Source organism: Rhinatrema bivittatum, chromosome 5 (assembly GCF_901001135.1).
Source record: "Rhinatrema bivittatum chromosome 5, aRhiBiv1.1, whole genome shotgun sequence".
In the NCBI taxonomy this organism is placed as follows: Eukaryota; Metazoa; Chordata; class Amphibia; order Gymnophiona; family Rhinatrematidae; genus Rhinatrema; species Rhinatrema bivittatum.
In genome coordinates, this window is record NC_042619.1 from 789,662 (window position 1) to 808,561 (window position 18,900).

The following is an 18,900-nucleotide window of genomic DNA, read 5'->3' on the forward strand; positions in this document are numbered from 1 at the left end:
ACCACAGGAAAAATGAAATTCCCACGAGGGGGGGGGGGCCAGAAACGAAGCCCGACATGAAATTCTAACTCGAATCACTTCTCTAGGTGTTAGTGCTGGCAGAAAAAGAAAAAGGTTCGGGAGACACAAAGACCTCAGGGGAGGTCTTCAGGCAGCTGCAAGAGCTCTTCCCCCACCCCCACCATGCAGCTAAGAAGATGGTGTTGCGCTGGTGGTGGACCCTTGGCCCGAGTTGGGATTGATGCTACCCATAGGGCAAGCCCCACAGGTCCCCACCGTCGAGAGGTGGAGATGACTAGGAGACGGAGGCCAACTGGAGCTTTGCCAATACCAGCCCTCGTTCCCCTCAGGTTGAGCCCTTGGGTGGGGAGACCTGAGGGGGGACCTCCTCAGCTGGAAGCTGAGGAGGTCCGTGGAAGAGCCAGGTACAGCTGAGGAGGCAGCAGGCACTCGGGGGCGTAGACGGCTGCCCACAGCCTCAAGTGATGATGGTCTGGGTCCGGGAGCAGAGCTGCAAGGGTGAGTAGGCCAGGTCACGGGCCTACCGTGGATGGGTCACGCAACAGTACTCCCCCCCCCCCCCCCTTTATGCCCCCCTCTTGGAGGCTTGGGCTTGCTGATGAGCAGTGACTGATGAAAATGTTTACATGGGTTTACTAAGCTTTGTCAGAATTTATTGCAGATTTGGCCTCTGTTTTCTTTACAAAATCCTTCTGCATGTCGAGCAGTGACTGATGAAAATGTTTACATGGGTTTACTAAGCTTTGTCAGAATTTATTGCAGATTTAGCCTCTGTTTTCTTTACAAAATCCTTCTGCAATTCGAGCAGTGACTGATGAAAATGTTTACATGGGTTTACTAAGCTTTCTCAGAATTTATTGCAGATTTGGGCTCTGTTTTCTTTGCAAAATCCTTCTGCATGACGAGCAGTGATTGATGAAAATGTTTACATGGGTTTACTAAGCTTTGTCAGAATTTATTGCAGATTTAGCCTCTGTTTTCTTTACAAAATCCTTCTGCAATTCGAGCAGTGACTGATGAAAATGTTTACATGGGTTTACTAAGCTTTGTCAGAATTTATTGCAGATTTGGGCTCTGTTTTCTTTACATAATCCTTCTACATGACCAGCAGTGACTGATGGAAATCTTTACATGGGTTTACTAAGCTTTGTCAGAATTTATTGCAGATTTGGGCTCTGTTTTCTTTACAAAATCCTTCTGCATGATGAGCAGTGACTGATGAAAATGTTTACATGGGTTTACTAAGCTGTGTCAGAATTTATTGCAGATTTGGCCTCTGTTTTCTTTACAAAATCCTTCTGCATGATGAGCAGTGACTGATGAAAATGTTTGCATGAATGTCCTCAGCTTTGCTAGGATATATTATATTGCAGATTGGGGCAATATTTTCTCTACAACATCCTTCTGTATGCTGAGCAGTGACTGATGGAAAAGTTTACATGGGTTTCATCAGTTATGTCAGGATTTGTTCCAGATTCTGGCTTCTTTTCTTTATGACATCCTTCTGCATTGTAAGCAGTGACTGTTGGAAATGTTTACATGGGTTTCATCAGTTATGTTAGGCTTCATTGCAGACTGGGGCTCCTTTTTCTTTTCAACATCCTTTTGCTTGTCGAGCAGTGACTGCTGGAGATCTTTACATGAGTTTCCTTATTTTTGTCACGATTTTTGTCACGATTTGAAGCTCCAGGGAGGAAGATTCAGAACCAATGTCAGGAAGTATTTCTTCACGGAGAGGGTGGTGGATGCCTGGAATGCCCTTCCGAAGGAAGTGGTGAAGACCAGAACTGTGAAGGACTTCAAAGGGGCGTGGGATAAACACTGTGGATCCATAAAATCAAGAGGCCGTCAATAAAGAGTGGGTGGCTCGCCAGAATGACGGCTACTGCCTGGAGATAATACCCTTATTCAATAAACATACACATGGTTACTGTGACTCCAACATCACTCTAAGCTACAACAGCAAGAGGAAATGTGGAAAAAAGGATTCGTACTCACAAAGTGGGGAGTAGCTGGCTTGTTACGGCGGTTACTACCCCAAACCAAATAAGCCTGATACTTCACTTTCAATGCATATCCAGCATAGCTCTCTGCTTCAACGGCAGAGGAGAAGAAAAACTGTTACTTCACGCATATCCAGCATAGCTCTCTGCTTCAACGGCAGGGGAGAAGAAAAAAGGATTCGCACTCACAAAGTGGGGAGTAGCTGGCTTGTTACGGCGGTTACTACCCCAAACCAAATAAGCCTGATACTTCACTTTCAATGCATATCCAGCATAGCTCTCTGCTTCAACGGCAGAGGAGAAGAAAAACTGTTACTTCACGCATATCCAGCATAGCTCTCTGCTTCAACGACAGGGGAGAAGAAAAACTGATACTTCACGCATATCCAGCATAGCTCTCTGCTTCAACGGCAGGGGAGAAGAAAAACTGATACTTCACGCATATCCAGCATAGCTCTCTGCTTCAACGGCAGGGGAGAAGAAAAACTGATACTTCACGCATATCCAGCATAGCTCTCTGCTTCAACGGCAGGGGAGAAGAAAAACTGATACTTCACACATATCCAGCATAGCTCCCTGCTTCAACAGCAGGGGAGAAGAAAAACTGATACTTCACGCATAGCTCTCTGCTTCAACGGCAGGGGAGAAGAAAAACTGATACTTCACGCATATCCAGCATAGCTCTCTGCTTCAACGGCAGGGGAGAAGAAAAACTGATACTTCACGCATATCCAGCATAGCTCTCTGCTTCAACAGCAGGGGAGAAGAAAAAAGGATTCGCACTCACAAAGCGGGGAGTAGCTGGCTTGTTACGGCAGTTACTACCCCAAACCAAATAAGCCTGATACTTCACTTTCAATGCATATCCTGCTTCAACCGCAGGGGAGAAGAAAAACTGATACTTCACGCATATCCAGCATAGCTCTCTGCTTCAACAGCAGGGGAGAAGAAAAACTGATACTGCACGCATATCCAGCATAGCTCCGTGCTTCAACGGCAGGGGAGAAGAAAAACAACCAATAAGGGCTGAATAACACAGTCTGGGTAAAACAAATAAGCATGGGTGTAGCTTGCTTATTGCGGCGGTTACTTCCCCTACTTCCCCTACTACCCATAACTAATCAAGCTTGATATTTCACTTGGTTGCAGCTCCATCACTGCTCTCTACATTACTGGTGGGGGTGGAAGGGAAATAGAACCAAAGAGCTAAGAGAAACAGATAAGTATGAGAAAAAAATGTGAAGCTTGCTGGGCAGACTGGATGGGCCGTTTGGTCTTCTTCTGCCGTCATTTCTATGTTTCTATGTTTCTATTATAGATTGAGTTAACTTTCTCTATACAGCATCCTTCTGCATGCCCCATATTGACTGATAGAGTTGTTAACATGGGTTTCCTCAGCTCTCTCAGGATTTATTGCAGATTGGGGGCCACCTTTTCTTTACTACTTTATTCTGCATGCCGAGCAGTGTCCAATAGAAATGTTTACATGGGTTTCCTCCTAGGCTTTGTCAGGATTTATTCTAGATTGAGGCTACTTAATCTTTCTGACATCCTTCTGCATGCCGAGTAGTGAAAGTTGGAAATGTTTACATGGGTTTCCTAAGCTTTGCCAGGATTTACTGCATAGTAAGGCTGCTTTTTCTTTACTAAAAAACACGCAATCCACATGCAGTATACAGAATGAGGTTGAGTGGATAGAAATAAAAATTGCAAACACAAAAATTCATGCCTCCTCTGAATGAACAATACTATATAGGCAGACACATAAATTAGTTGACCATCATACTAGGCGTCATTGTCTTGTGCAACCACTTATAGCTCAGCCTTATATATAAACATCAGTCAATATTATTGTCTATTTGTGCAACTGTGAAAATTGTTTTTTAATTTTAATTTTTGCAAATAAAATTCTTAATATGACTTGCATAGTAGACCCTGAGCTATGCATGAAACAGCACATCTCTCAGAAAATAAAAGAAGGATATGGTAAACTAATGACTCTTAGAAGACTGAAACCCCTCTTAACACTAAACAACTTTCGCACAATCCTACAGGCACTGATATTCGCAAGCACAGACTATTGCAATGAACTATTACTTGGGCTACCACAATCTACACTTAGGCCGCTGCAAATACTACAAAACTCCGCCGCAAGAATTTTAACTGGAAAAAAAAGAAGGGACCACATAACTGGAACACTCGCCGAACTACATTGGCTCCCAATCGAACAAAGAATACAATACAAAGTTCTATGTATAATCCATAAGCTAATACATGAGGAAAAAGCCGACTGGCTTAACACAGCTCTGCGCGTACACGTCCCTCACAGAAACCCAAATTCTGCAAATAAGGCCCTACTTACTGTCCCCTCAGTCAAAACAGCACGGCTCACTCAAGTTAGGGAAAGAGCACTGTCACTGGCTGGCCCCGTAATATGGAACACCATGCCTCTCGAACTAAGGCTCCAGAGAAATCTGAAAATCTTCAAATCTAACCTGAAAACCTGGCTCTATAAACAAGCCTTCGATAAAGACAAAGTGAAGGAGAAAACCAATTGATTAAGTTGGAAGCACCGAACAAACTCATAGTAATGTTAATCTTATATCGTTGAGAAACTGTCATACCAAATTGATTAGCTCACTTAACTTTTAGCTTATTGCACTATATTGTTACCGAACTATGTCGGCACATACTCAAGTTGTAATCTATACCACTCATAATTGTTATCGTGCCTATATGTAAACCATTGTGATGGTTCTCCAACTTAACGACGGTATAGAAGAGTTTTTAAATAAAATAAATAAATAAATTATAAAGAAATAGTACACTTGATTACTTATCTTGGTTAGAGGATTTCCGTGTATTCTTTGTATTCCGGTAGAGATAATAAGTTCTTCACATTTCAAATAAAGATTCTCAAAATGTCTTCTTGCCCAATGTTAACTCTGATCTTTCCGGTGTTAACTACAATCTTCATCCCGACATAGGACCGTGTTTCAAGCTACTCGAGCTCTTCTTCAAGGGGCTCTGTGAGGAAGCATCTCCAAAAACCGGAATAATGAGACTAAAAAAAGTCCTTTAAACATGCAATCTTATTATAAAGAATAAACACTTACATATGAATATGAGTAGAACTTATCAGCGATGGCATTTTTGTAAACCAAAAATGATGACCTGAAAGGCACCTACATTGTCTTTTTAAAATGATGAGGCTGTCATTCAAATGACGTCACTCTCGCATATGTCATTCGGAACAATACACTTCTGTCAAGCTTCTCATTTATCAACCCAATAAGAAATTACAATAAAGAATACCATTTGATTGCGTTGTTTAATCCATGTAGATACAATATAACCGATGATTATAAATAAGGCTGAGTATTAAGTGTGACAGCACAAACCGATGATGCCTAGTATGAAGGTCATTTTAGAGTCATCTAATATAGTTTTTTGAAATTGAGGGAAGGAGAATTATTACATTTTCATCATTATCATTACTCCATTTTGCTTCATTACTAAGTACTGTTAGGATCCCCGGCCGTGGCCACCCACATCTGGGTCCCCTTTCGCACGCTGGGAGGCGGCCAGCCCCAGATCTCCCTCCTCGCTGCTCGCCACAGCCCACTACAACCTCCGCTGATGCGGTCTGCCCTCACGGCGCAACACGCTGCCGGCTCAGCCTCTGCGCCCACCTCTCTAGGCATGCACGTGCGCCATCGCCTGCAATTTAAGGGGCCCATGATGGGAAAGTTCCCCACGGCCCAGGAAGATGACATCAGTCAGGGCGGGTATATATTCCTGGCCCTGACTTCAGCACTTGCCTCAGCAACATGTCCTGCTCTGCTTCAGAGTGTGAGGTCTGCATTGTCTCCTGATCCTGTGTTCCAGCCTTGCCTCCTGATCCTGCATTCCGGTCTTGATTCCTGATCCTGCGTTCCTTCTTTGCTCCCTGCTTCCTGCTCCTAGCCCTTCGGACTGACCTGCCTGGTACACAGACTCTGCCTGACCTCCGCCTGCCTGACCTCTGCCTGGAAATCCGACTCTGCTTGAACTCTGCCTGCCCTGATCTCCAGCCTGTTTTTCCGTATTCACCTGTCCACTGCCCGTCCTGACCTTTGGCCTGCTTCTGGTTCCGTCTGTCTGCTGCCTGCCTCGACATCTGCCTGCTCGATGCCGCTTCAGCCTCCTCTTCTGGTTTCATGCTGTGACAGACCCGCACATAAGTCCTGCCGGCCCCGGTACACAAGGGCTCAACCTGCAGGGAATGAGGGCTGGTAAAGGTGAAGCTCCAGTTGGGTCTTCCCAGCCTGCACCACCTCCTGATGACGATGACCAACAGGGGCCCTCTCCTGGTGATAGCGCCAACCTCGTCTCGGTTCAAGGGTCCACATTCCCAACAAGTACACGGAAGACAGTGGTGTTTTGTGGATCTGTTTTCTTTATAACATACTCCTGCATGCCGAGTAGTGACTGATGAAAATTTTTATATGCGTTTCCTCAGCTTTGTCAGGATTTATTGTAGAGTGGGGTTCTGTTTTCTTTACAACACTCTTCTCCATGCCTAGCAATGTCTAATGGAAATGTTTACATATACGTCCTCAGTTTTGTCAGTATTTATTGCAGTCTGAGACAACTTTCTGTTTATGACATGTTTAAGCATGCCAAGCAGTGACTGATGGAAATGTTTCAATGGGTTTCCTAAGCTTTGTTCTGAGGCTACTTTTTCTTTACGTCATCCTTATGCATGCCAAGCAGTGACTGATGGAAATGTTTCAATGGGTTTCCTAAGCTTTGTTCTGAGGCTACTTTTTCTTTCTGTCATCCTTATGCATGCCAAGCAGTGACTGTTGGAAATGTTGTAATCAGTTTTCTAAGGTTTGTCATGATTTATTGTAGATTGAGGCTACGTTGTCCTTACAACACTCTCCTGCATGGCAAGCAAAGACAGACTCAAATATGTACCTGCTTTTCTCAGCTTTTTCAGGATTTATTGCAAATTCAGGCTACTTTTCTCTACAACATCCTTCAGCATGGTGAGCAGTGACTGAGGTAAATGTCTGCATGTGTTTCCTCAGCTTTGTCAGGATTTATTCCAGATTGAGGCTACTTTTACATTACAACAAAACGCTAGTCTTGTTTCTTTTGAACCTACCTCTTCACTGGAGATAGAAATTACCCTCAAGAAAATCAAACCATCATCCCACCCATCGGATCCATTACCAACAAACCTGCTCATCTCCATACCGAACACAATCTCAAAACCAATTTCTGATATAATTAACACATCACTTTCTCAAGGCCAAGTCCCCAACCAGTTAAAATTGGCCATTCTCAAACCACTACTAAAAAAACCAAATGCCTCTCCATCAGACCCAGCGAACTTTCGACCAATCACAAACCTACCTCTCATAGCCAAATTAATGGAGAAAACTATTAACAAGCAACTGTCAGATTATCTGGAAGATCATAACATTCTGTCCCCTGCACAATACGGATTCCGAAAACTCTTAAACACCGAATCTCTCTTACTATCACTTACGGACACAATCCTCGTCAACCTAGAGAAAAAACAATCCTACCTCCTTATTCTTCTAGATCTATCCGCTGCCTTTGATACGGTAAAACACACCATACTTATAGACCAACTAGCCAACATAGGTATCAAAGGCTCAGCTCTCAGCTGGTTTCAGTCCTTCCTAAGCAACAGATTCTATAAAGTCAGGATAAACAACAAGGAATCGCTTCCAGTTCTTTCAGATCAAGGAGTCCCTCAAGGATCTTCACTCTCACTCACCCTCTTCAATATCTATCTCCTCCCTCTTTGCCACCTGCTCTCAAACCTCAAGCTTATCCATTACCTCTATGCAGATGACATCCAAATCCTTATCCCGATTTCAGAATCCCTTCAAAAAACGATCAGCTACTGGAATGACTGTCTACAGCCAATTAAAGACTTACTCTCAAGCCTCAATTTAGTATTGAATGCCAACAAAACCGAAATGCTCATTATCTCCCAAGATCCCCTCACCATCTCTTCAAGCTCCTCTCAACCAAACTCAATTAGCAAGTTCTCACCAGACGTCAGGGATCTTGGAGCCTGGCTAGACAACAATCTAAACCTAAAAAAGTTTGTAAACAATACCGCAAAGGACTGCTTTTACAAACTGCAAGTCCTCAGAAAGCTAAAACCCCTCCTTCACTTCTCTGACTTCCGGCTAGTACTTCAATCCATCATACTATCTAAGCTCGATTATTGCAACTCCCTCCTTCTCGGTCTACCCTCAAATACCATCAAACCCTTACAAATGGTTCAAAACGCCGCTGCCAGAATACTTACAAACTCTAATAAAAGAATCACATCACTCCAATCCTTCGTAACCTACATTGGCTTCCTATTAACCACAGGATCCTCTATAAAGTGCTCACAATTATTCACAAAGCAACATACAATCTTGCTCCGATCATGTTAAGCACCCAACTCCAACCTCATACTTCATCCAGACCAATTAGAAGCGCATACAAAGGCACATTGCAAGCCCCACAGGTAAAATCATCACTGAGCAAAAGAGCACTATCTTCAGGAGGCCCCCACCAATGGAATGCGCTCCCCCCAGATCTAAGACTAGAACCAAGTCATCAGGAGTTCAAAAAAAAGCTAAAAACATGGCTTTTCCGTCAAGCCTTACCAGACATCTAATGCTACCTAATCAAGTCTTTTAACCCAAATCATGGGTTATCTCACTGTTATTCTCACTGTTTTTCCTATTACGATTTTTTTCAACTGTACCTTAATTTTTGAGCTCTTTCATCTTTTGTATTTATACTGTACTCACACTTCATTTACTCTATCTCTTTTATATTTATTTTCTATTTAATATTTATTACTATATTACTATGTTTAATTGGTTATCTATTCTATTTGTTCCATCATTATTGTTATTGTTCTATTGTTACCTGTTTTATTGTTCAACTGTTCTATGTAAAGCCCACTACTCTTTTTGGGCATTTAAAAGTTGTATGTAAACCGGATTGATTTGTAGTTCCTACAAGAACTTCGGTCTATAAAAATTAAAAATAAATAAAATAAATAAATAAATGACATCCTTCTGCATGGTGAGCATTAACCGATGGAAAAGTTTCCAAGGGCTTCCTCAGCTTTCTCAGGATTTATTCCTGATTGAGGCTACTTTTTCTCTACAATATCCCTCTGCATGCCAGGCAGTGACTGATGGAAATATTTACTTGGGTTTTCTAATCTCTGTCAGGATTTATTGCAAATTTAGGCTACATTTTGTTTACGACATCCTTCTGCATGGTGAGCAGTGACTGATGGAAATGTTTACACGGGTTTCCTAAGCTTTGTCACAATTTATTAAAGATTGGAGCTACTTTTCTTTACACAATTCTTCTGCATGCACAGTAGTGACTGATAGAAATCTTTATATGTGTTTCCCCAATGTTGTCATGATTTCTTACAGATTGAGACAACTTTCTCTTTACGGCATCCTTCTGCATGGTGAGCAGTGACTGATGGAAATGTTTACATCAGTTTCCTCTGCTTTGCCAGAATTTCTACCAGATTGGGGCTACATTTTCTTTATGACATCCTTCTGCATGGTGAGCAGTGACTGATAGAAATGCTAACATGGGTTTCCTCATATTTGTCAGATTTATTACAGATTGAGGCTACTTTTACTTTACGGCATTCTTCTGCATGGTGAGCAGTGACTGATGGAAATGTTTACTTGGGTTTTCTAATCTCTGTCAGGTTTTATTACAGATTGAGGCTACTTTTACTTTACGGCATTCTTCTGCATGGTGAGCAGTGACTGATGGAAATGTTTACTTGGGTTTTCTAATCTCTGTCAGGTTTTATTACAGATTGAGGCTACTTTTACTTTACGGCATTCTTCTGCATGGTGAGCAGTGACTGATGGAAATGTTTACATCAGTTTCCTCTGCTTTGTCAGAATTTCTACCAGATGGGGGCTACGTTTTCTTTAGGACATGCCGAGCACTGACTGATAGAAATGCTAACATGGGTTTCCTCATATTTGTCAGATTTATTACAGATTGAGGCTACTTTTTCTCAGGACGTTGCTCTGCATGGTGAGCAGTGACTGATGCTAATGTTTACATGGGTTTCCTCAGCTTTGCCAGGTTTTTTTTTGCATATTTATGCTTTTTTTTTTTACAACATCGTTCTCCATGGTGAGCAGTAGCTGATAGAAATGTTGACTTGTGTTTTCTAAGCTCTGTCAGGTTTTATTGCAGATTGGGGCTACGTTTTCTTTATGACATCTTTCTGCATTCCTAGCAGTGACTGATGGAAATGTTGACTTGGGTTTTCTAAGCTCTGTCAGGTTTTATTGGGGCTAAATTTTCTTTATGACATCATTCTGCATGCCTAGCAGTGACTGATGGAAATGTCTGCATGTTTTTCTTTACTTTTGCCTGTATTTATTGCAGATTGAGACAGCTTTCTCTTTACAACATGTTGCAACCGTCCCTTGCTGACGGCTTCACTCCGCCTACCTCTCTTTGTTTGCTCCTCCTCATGCTGCAGATGGACGCCTGGCTGCCGTGGCGTCTGCCGGCGTCCTCTCCGGCGTCCCCTGACCGGCTTGGGCGCTGCCTCCTGCCATGCTCCGCCTGTATCATATGGTGCGCGAGCCGCACAGTCCTTCTTATTTTCTACTTGGCACGAACCTCCAGCATGTCCCCCTGTGATGACATCATGATGCCCGGATATTTAAAGCCTACAATGTTTGCTAACCTTTGAGTTAGCAAGGGTAATCCTACGGGAATCCTACGGATGGGATTCGCTCTCCATACCCAGCATCCCTGCCTCTCCAATCTCTATTGGACTCCTAACGCTAACGGGGACCTCACTTGCTTTCCAGGTCGCTATCAGGAAACCGGTACTCGCTCCTCGAGGGCCCATGTTCCCTGACTCGCTGCCTGTTCCTACCTTCTCTTCTGCCTGGAAGCATTCGCTAATCTTCAACATCAGTGAGTACTACCATCTTCACCTCAGAGCTGTTCCCTGGAACCTCCTCGAGGGCCTGGAACCTCCTCGAGGGCCTGCCTCCGTTCCAGCCCCGGTGCCATCTCCGTGGAACCGCTGCGTGAGTACATCATCTGCAAGCCTCTCAGCTCTCAGGTACTCGCCCCTCGAGGGTCTGCTCTCCCTACCCTGGGGATCTCCATACTGGGGTCTTGTATATTCTCCACTGTACTCATTCTCTCAGTTCTTTCCTCTACAGCACTGCTACTGGAGAAGTTGCTGTTCCAGCACCTAAGGGATACCAGCCCTGCCGGGCTATTCCAGCTGCTCACTACTGCCACCTCTGGTGGCTTCCTTACACAGTCTAATAAAAGATCAAACTCTGTGTTTGTGTGTCCTGAGCTAAGCCTGACCTGTGGCCCCTCACGGGACTTCCCCTTGTGGGCATGGTCAGCTGCCACAGTGTCCAAGGGTCCACCCAAACCTCACAGCTTACAACACAACATCCTTCTTCATGCTAAGCAGTGACTGATAGAAATGTTTACATAGGTTTCCAAAACTTTGTCAGGATTTATTGCAGATTTAGGCTACGTTTTGTTTTCGACATCCTTCTGCATGGGGAGCAGTGACTATTGGAAATGTTTACATGGTTTTCCTATGCTTTCTCAGGATTTATTGCAGATAGGAGCTATTTTTTCTTTAGGACATTCTTCTGTACCATGAGCAGTCACAGGTGGAAATGTTTATATGAGGTTTCCACAGCTTTGTCAGGATTTATTGCAGATTTAGGCTACGTTTTGTTTATGACATCCTTTTGCATGGTGAGCAGTGAGTAATAGAAATCTTTAAATGAGTTTCCCTAGTGTTGTTAGGATTTCTGCAGATTGAGACAACTTTCTCTTTACAATATTCTTCTGCATGGTGAGCAGTAACTTCTGGTAATAGCTAACAACATACAACCATAAGAAATTGCCATGCTGGGTCAGACCAAGGGTCCATCAAGCCCAGCATCCTGCTTCCAACAGAGGCCAAACCAGTCCACAAGAACCTGGCAATTACCCAAACACTAAGAAGATCCCATGCTACTGATGCAATTAATAGCAGTGGCTATTCCCTAAGTAAACTTGATTAATAGCAGTTAATGGACTTCTCCTCGAAGAACTTATCCAAACCTTTTTTAAATCCAGCTACACTAACTTGTCCACATTAAATTTCATCTGCCATTTGGATGCCCAATTTTCCAGTCTCACAAGGTCTTCCTGCAATTTATCACAATCTGCTTGTGATTTAACTACTCTGAACAATTTTGTGTCATCTGCAAATTTGAAACATAGAAACATAGAAACATAGAAATGACGGCAGAAGAAGACCGAATGGCCCATCCAGTCTGCCCAGCAAGCCTCACACATTTTTTCTCTCATTCTTATCTGTTACTCTTAGCTCCTTGTTCTATTCCCCTTCCACCCCCACCATTTGATTATCTCACTCGTCGTATTTCTTTCCAGATCATTTATAAATATATTGAAAAGTAAGGGTCCCAATACAGATCCCTGAGGTACTCCACTGCCCACTCCCTTCCACTGAGAAAATTGCCCATTTAATCCTACTCTCTGTTTCCTGTCTTTTAGCCAGTTTGTAATCCACGAAAGGACATCGCCACCTATCCCATGACTTTTTACTTTTCCTCTCATTAGGAACTTTGCCAAACGCCTTCTGAAAATCCAAGTATACTACATCTACCGGTTCACCTTTATCCACATGTTTATTAACTCCTTCAAAAAAGGGAAGCAGATTTGTGAGGCAAGACTTGCCCTGGGTAAAGCCATGAGAACTGTGTTTCATTAAACATAGAAACATAGAAATGATGGCAGAAGAAGACCAAACGGCCCATCCAGTCTGCCCAGCAAGCTTTCATACTTATTTCTCTCATACTTATCTGTTACTCTGACCACTGAGGTCAGGGCCCTTTTTGGTAACGTTTTGGTTCTAATACCCTTCCACCCCCGCCAATTGATGTAGAGAGCAGTGCTGGAGCTGCATCAATGTGAAGTATCAAGCCTAATTGGTTAGGGGTAGTAACAGCTGCAGTAAGCAAGCTACTCCGCTTATTTGTTTGCCCAGCCTGTGCAATTTAGTTCTTGTTGGTTGTTGTCTGAATATAAATCCTCTTTTCTTCATTCCCCCTGCCATTGAAGCAGAGAGCTCCTTGGATATGCATTGAAAGTGAAGTATCAGGCTAATGTGGTTTGGGGTAGTAACCACCGTAACAAGCAAGCTACTCCCACGCTTATTTGTGAATGCAGATCCTTTTTCCCACATTTCTTCTTGCCATTGAAGCATAGAGCAAAGTTGGAGTCGCATTAACCCTGTGTATGTGTATTAAATAAGGGTAGTAGCTGTCATTCCCGTAAGCCATCCCCATGCCTCTTCTCTTCATTTCATTTCAAAACCATGTCTTTCTATATGCGCTGTGATTTTGATCTTTAGAATAGTTTCCAACATTTTTCCCCGGCACTGAAGTCAGGCTCACTGGTCTATACTTTCCCAGATCACCCCGGGAGCCCTTTTTAAATATTGGGGGTTACACTGGCCACCCTCCAGGCCTCAGGGACAATGGATGATTTCCTTCAGAACCCTAAGATGCATACCATCCGGTGCAGGTGATTTGCTACTCTTTAGTTTGTCAATCTGGCCTACTACATCTTCCAGGTTCACAGTGATTAATACATGGAAAACATCTGGACTGCACTTCTAAGATTGTATTTTTAAACAATGTCCATGCCTGTTGAACACTTAATCTTTGCAGCTGCAACTTTCAGGTTTTTTTCTAACTATTTTCCACATTTTATCAGTTTCCCTTTTGAAAATTTAGTGTTAGAGCTGCAGATTTACTTATTGTCCCCCTTCCAGTTATTAGTTCAAATTTGATCATGTTATGATCTCTATTGCCAAGTGGCCCCACCACCGTTACCTCTCTCACCAAATCCTGCGTTCCACTAAGAATTAAATCTAAAATATCTCCCTCTCTTGTTGGTTCCTGAACCAATTGCTCCATGAAGCAATCATTTATTACATCCAGGAACTTTATGTCTCTAGCAAGTCCTGATGTTACATTTACCCAGTCAATATTGGGGTGATCCCATTATTACTGCACTGCCAAATTGGTTAGCTTCCCTGATTTCTCTTAACATTTCATTATGTGTCTGACCATTTTGTCCAGGTGAACAGTAGAATACACCTATCACTATACTCTTACCCAACAAAAGACTAAAGAGGTTAGGACTTTTCAGCTTGGAGAAGAAATGGCTGAGGCGGGATATGATAGAGGTGTTTAAAATCATGAGAGGTCTAGAACGGGTAGATGTGAATCGGTTATTTACTCTTTCGGATAATAGAAAGACTAGGGGACACTCCATGAAGTTAGCATGGGGCACATTTAAAACCAATCGGAGAAAGTTCTTTTTCACTCAACGCACAATTAAACTCTGGAATTTGTTGCCAGAGAATGTGGTTCGTGCAGTTAGTATAGCTGTGTTTAAAAAAGGATTGGATAAGTTCTTGGAGGAGAAGTCCATTACCTGCTATTAAGGTCACTTAGAGAATAGCCACTGCCATTAGCAATGGTTACATGGAATAGACTTAGTTTTTGGGTACTTGCCAGGTTCTTATGGCCTGGATTGGCCACTGTTGGAAACAGGATGCTGGGCTTGATGGACCCTTGGTCTCACCCAGTATGGCATTTTCTTATGTTCTTATGTTCTACCCATATAGATTCTGAGCCTTTAGTCTCTTGTATGATCTTTATCCTGTTGGACTCTATACCCTCCCGGACATAAAAGTGCCACACCCCTACCAAGTTGATCCTCCCTATCATTGAGATATAATTTGTACCCTGATATAGCATTGTCCCATTGGTTATCCTCCTTCCACCAAGTCTCTGTGATACCAATTACGTCAAATCTCATCATTCACTGCTATACACTCTAACTCTCCCATCTTACTTCTTAGACTTCTGGCATTGGCATACAGACATTTCAAAGTGTGGTTTTTGTTTGTATTAACCTGTTTTTCAGTTGATAGGGATAATTTGGAAATCTTTAGTTCAGGTGATTTTTTACATATTTGTCAGAATTTATTGCAGATTGGGGCACCGTTTCCTTTACGAGAGAAGGACTAGAGGGCACTCCATGAAGTTATCAAGTAGCTCATTTAAAACAAATCAAAGACAATTCTTTTTTCACACAACGCATATTTAAGCTCTGGAATTCGTTGCTGGAGGATGTGGTTGCAGCAGTTAGTGTAACTGGGTTTTAAAAAGTTTTGGATAAATTCCAAAAGGAAAAAATCCATAAACTGCTATTAATTAATAAGCAAGAGTAGCTTGAGATTTATCTAATGTTTGGGTACTTGCCAGGTACTTGTGACTTGGATTGGCCACTGTTGGAAACAGGATGCTGGGCTTGATGGACCCTTGGTCTGACCCAATGTGGCATTTTCTTATGTTCTTATGTTCTGTTTGGTGAGCAGTGCCTGATGGAAAAGTTTACACAGGTTTTGATATTCCAGTTATGTGCCTTTCTATGAAGTGGTATTAAAACAGCTTACCCTCACCTTGTTCTCTGCACTACCGCTTCCATTATCTGGTATAGAATGATTTTTCTATCTGATATTCATGTTTGCTTTCTTTCTCTTCCTATATATATATATATATATATATATATATATATATATATATATATGTCTTTAGTAACTTCCCATTTTTATTTTGTTTTCATTTCTTAGTAAAAATTCAAGCCCTTTCAATCCTTTCCACTATTGGAAGAACACGTAGGATAAATTCGGTATCAGGAGGATTTGTTATGATATGATCTATTTTTTTCTTTTTTGCTTGTAGATTTTTTTGTGAGACTTTATCTTGATTAAATTTTATATAAACTGAATTTTTAAAACAGGTTATTTTTCCTTTACTATAATAAAACTCGGGAATAAACTCTCAGGCCTATGTGTAATGCCAATAAATATTCCAGAACATAAGGCACGGCTGCCTATGTAACACCCACACACATGCACTATTTCAGGCCTCTGTGCGCACTATGTGACAGGATCATTGCATGCAGGTGAGAGATTATAAATAAATATTCCAGAACATGAGGCACGGCTGCCTATGTAACACCCACACACATGCACTATTTCACGCCTCTGTGTGCACTATGTGACAGGATCATTGCATGCAGGTGAGACATTATAAATAAATATGCCAGAACATGAGGCACGGCTGCCTATGTAACACCCACACACATGCACTATTTCAGGCCTCTGTGCACTATGTGACAAGATCATTGCATGCAGGTGAAAGATTATAAATAAATATTCCAGAACATGAGGCACGGCTGCCTACGTAACACCCACACACATGCACTATTTCAGCTCTCTGTGCACTATGTGACAGGATCATTGCATGCAGGTGAAAGATTATAAATAAATATTCCAGAACATGAGGCACGGCTGCCTATGTAACACCCACACACATGCACTATTTCAGGCCTCTGTGTGCACTATGTGACAGGATCATTGCATGCAGGTGAAAGATTATAAATAAATATTCCAGAACATGAGGCACGGCTGCCTATGTAACACCCACACACATGCACTATTTCAGGTCTCTGTGCGCACTATGTGACAGGATCATTGCATGCAGGTGAAAGATTATAAATAAATATTCCAGAACATGAGGCAGGGCTGCCTATGTAACACCCACACACGTGCACTATTTCAGGCCTCTGTGCACTATGTGACAGGATCATTGCATGCAGGTGAGAGATTATAAATAAATATTCCAGAACATGAGGCACGGCTGCCTATGTAACACCCACACACATGCACTATTTCAGGCCTCTGTGCACTATGTGACAGGATCATTGCATGCAGGTGAAAGATTATAAATAAATATTCCAGAACATGAGGCACGGCTGCCTATGTAACACCCACACACATGCACTATTTCAGGCCTCTGTGTGCACTATGTGACAGGATCATTGCATGCAGGTGAAAGATTATAAATAAATATTCCAGAACATGAGGCAGGGCTGCCTATTTAACACCACACACATGCGCTATTTCAGGCCTCTGTGCGCACTATGTGACAGGATCATTGCATGCAGGTGAGAGATTATAAATAAATATTCCAGAACATGAGGCACGGCTGCCTATGTAACACCCACACACATGCACTATTTCAGGTCTCTGTGCACTATGTGACAGGATCATTGCATGCAGGTGAAAGATTATAAATAAATATTCCAGAACATGAGGCACGGCTGTCTATGTAACACCCACACACATGCACTATTTCAGGTCTCTGTGCGCACTATGTGACAGGATCATTGCATGCAGGTGAAAGATTATAAATAAATATTCCAGAACATGAGGCAGGGCTGTCTATGTAACACCCACGCACATGCACTATTTCAGGTCTCTGTGCGCACTATGTGACAGGATCATTGCATGCAGGTGAAAGATTATAAATAAATATTCCAGAACATGAGGCACGGCTGCCTATGTAACACCCACACACATGCACTATTTCAGGTCTCTGTGCGCACTATGTGACAGGATCATTGCATGCAGGTGAAAGATTATAAATAAATATTCCAGAACATGAGGCAGGGCTGCCTATGTAACACCCACACACGTGCACTATTTCAGGCCTCTGTGCACTATGTGACAGGATCATTGCATGCAGGTGAGAGATTATAAATAAATATTCCAGAACATGAGGCACGGCTGCCTATGTAACACCCACACACATGCACTATTTCAGGCCTCTGTGCACTATGTGACAGGATCATTGCATGCAGGTGAAAGATTATAAATAAATATTCCAGAACATGATGCAGGGCTGCCTATGTAACACCCACACACACGCACTATTTCAGGCCTCTGTGCGCACTATGTGACAGGATCATTGCATGCAGGTGAGAGATTATAAATAACCACTTGAGCTTACTCAGCTTGCATAACTCAAAATACATTATTGGAAAAAATGTTGAGCATCAGTGGCCGGATCTCCTGTCTATGAAAGAACTGAACGAGGTGGTGAGCAGGAACGACAAAAGCAGAAGAGAAATGTCTGGATTTCATTTAGGTTCCACATTTCATAAAAAGTCAATCCCAGAGTGATCTGCTCTGACGTGCAAAGGTGAGGAAGGCATGAGGCCTACCAGTCACCGTAGCCTAGCAACCGACTGGGCCTGGTTTTCATTAGTGGTACAGCTGCCAGAATTAGGGTTTGTCCTGCTCCGTCAGCAGGGTAAAGAAGGAAGTGAAAGAAGACATGGAGAATGGAAAAGTATCCATGCCTGAGGAGTTTTCTTCATGTTCCTCGGTATTTATTTAGCAGGTACTGGGGGAGCCTAAGTTAATGTTATCAGAGTGAAGCCTAAGCCAGTTCTAAGTCACTGCATAAGGAGGAAAGGTTGCCCCTCTGAAGCTGTTTGTGGATGTGGGGTAGAGGGCAGATTCAAAGGTAAATCACACTCGGTTCCCAGTTTACTCCTACGCTCCAGCTTGCCAGGGAGCTTTCTGTATTTTCTAGCACTTGCAGAGAGGTTTTACACACACCCTTCTCATCTTCATGTGCTCACTGCAGGTACAAAGGAAACAAAGACTTCATCTCAGGTACACAGGCAGCAGAGGCCATGCCACAGGTACACAGCAAGCAGAGGCCTCACCACAGGTACACAGGGAGCAGAGGCCATGCCACAAGTATACAGAAAGTGGAGGCCTCATCACAGGTACACAGGGAGCAGAGGCCATGCCACAAGTATACAGAAAGTGGAGGCCTCATCACAGGTACACAGGCAGCAGAGG

General features: G+C 42.7%; 1 protein-coding gene across 1 annotated transcript in view; it reads left to right on the forward strand.

Annotated features, from left to right (window-relative positions):
* The first annotated feature begins 488 nt into the window (after positions 1-488).
* Positions 489-18,900, forward strand: part of LOC115091554 (protocadherin-16-like) — a 145,558-nt gene continuing 127,146 nt past the window's right edge. The window contains exon 1 of the mRNA XM_029601737.1: positions 489-519. Coding sequence (XP_029457597.1) covers positions 489-519 — 31 coding nt within the window. The remainder of the gene's footprint in view (positions 520-18,900) is intronic.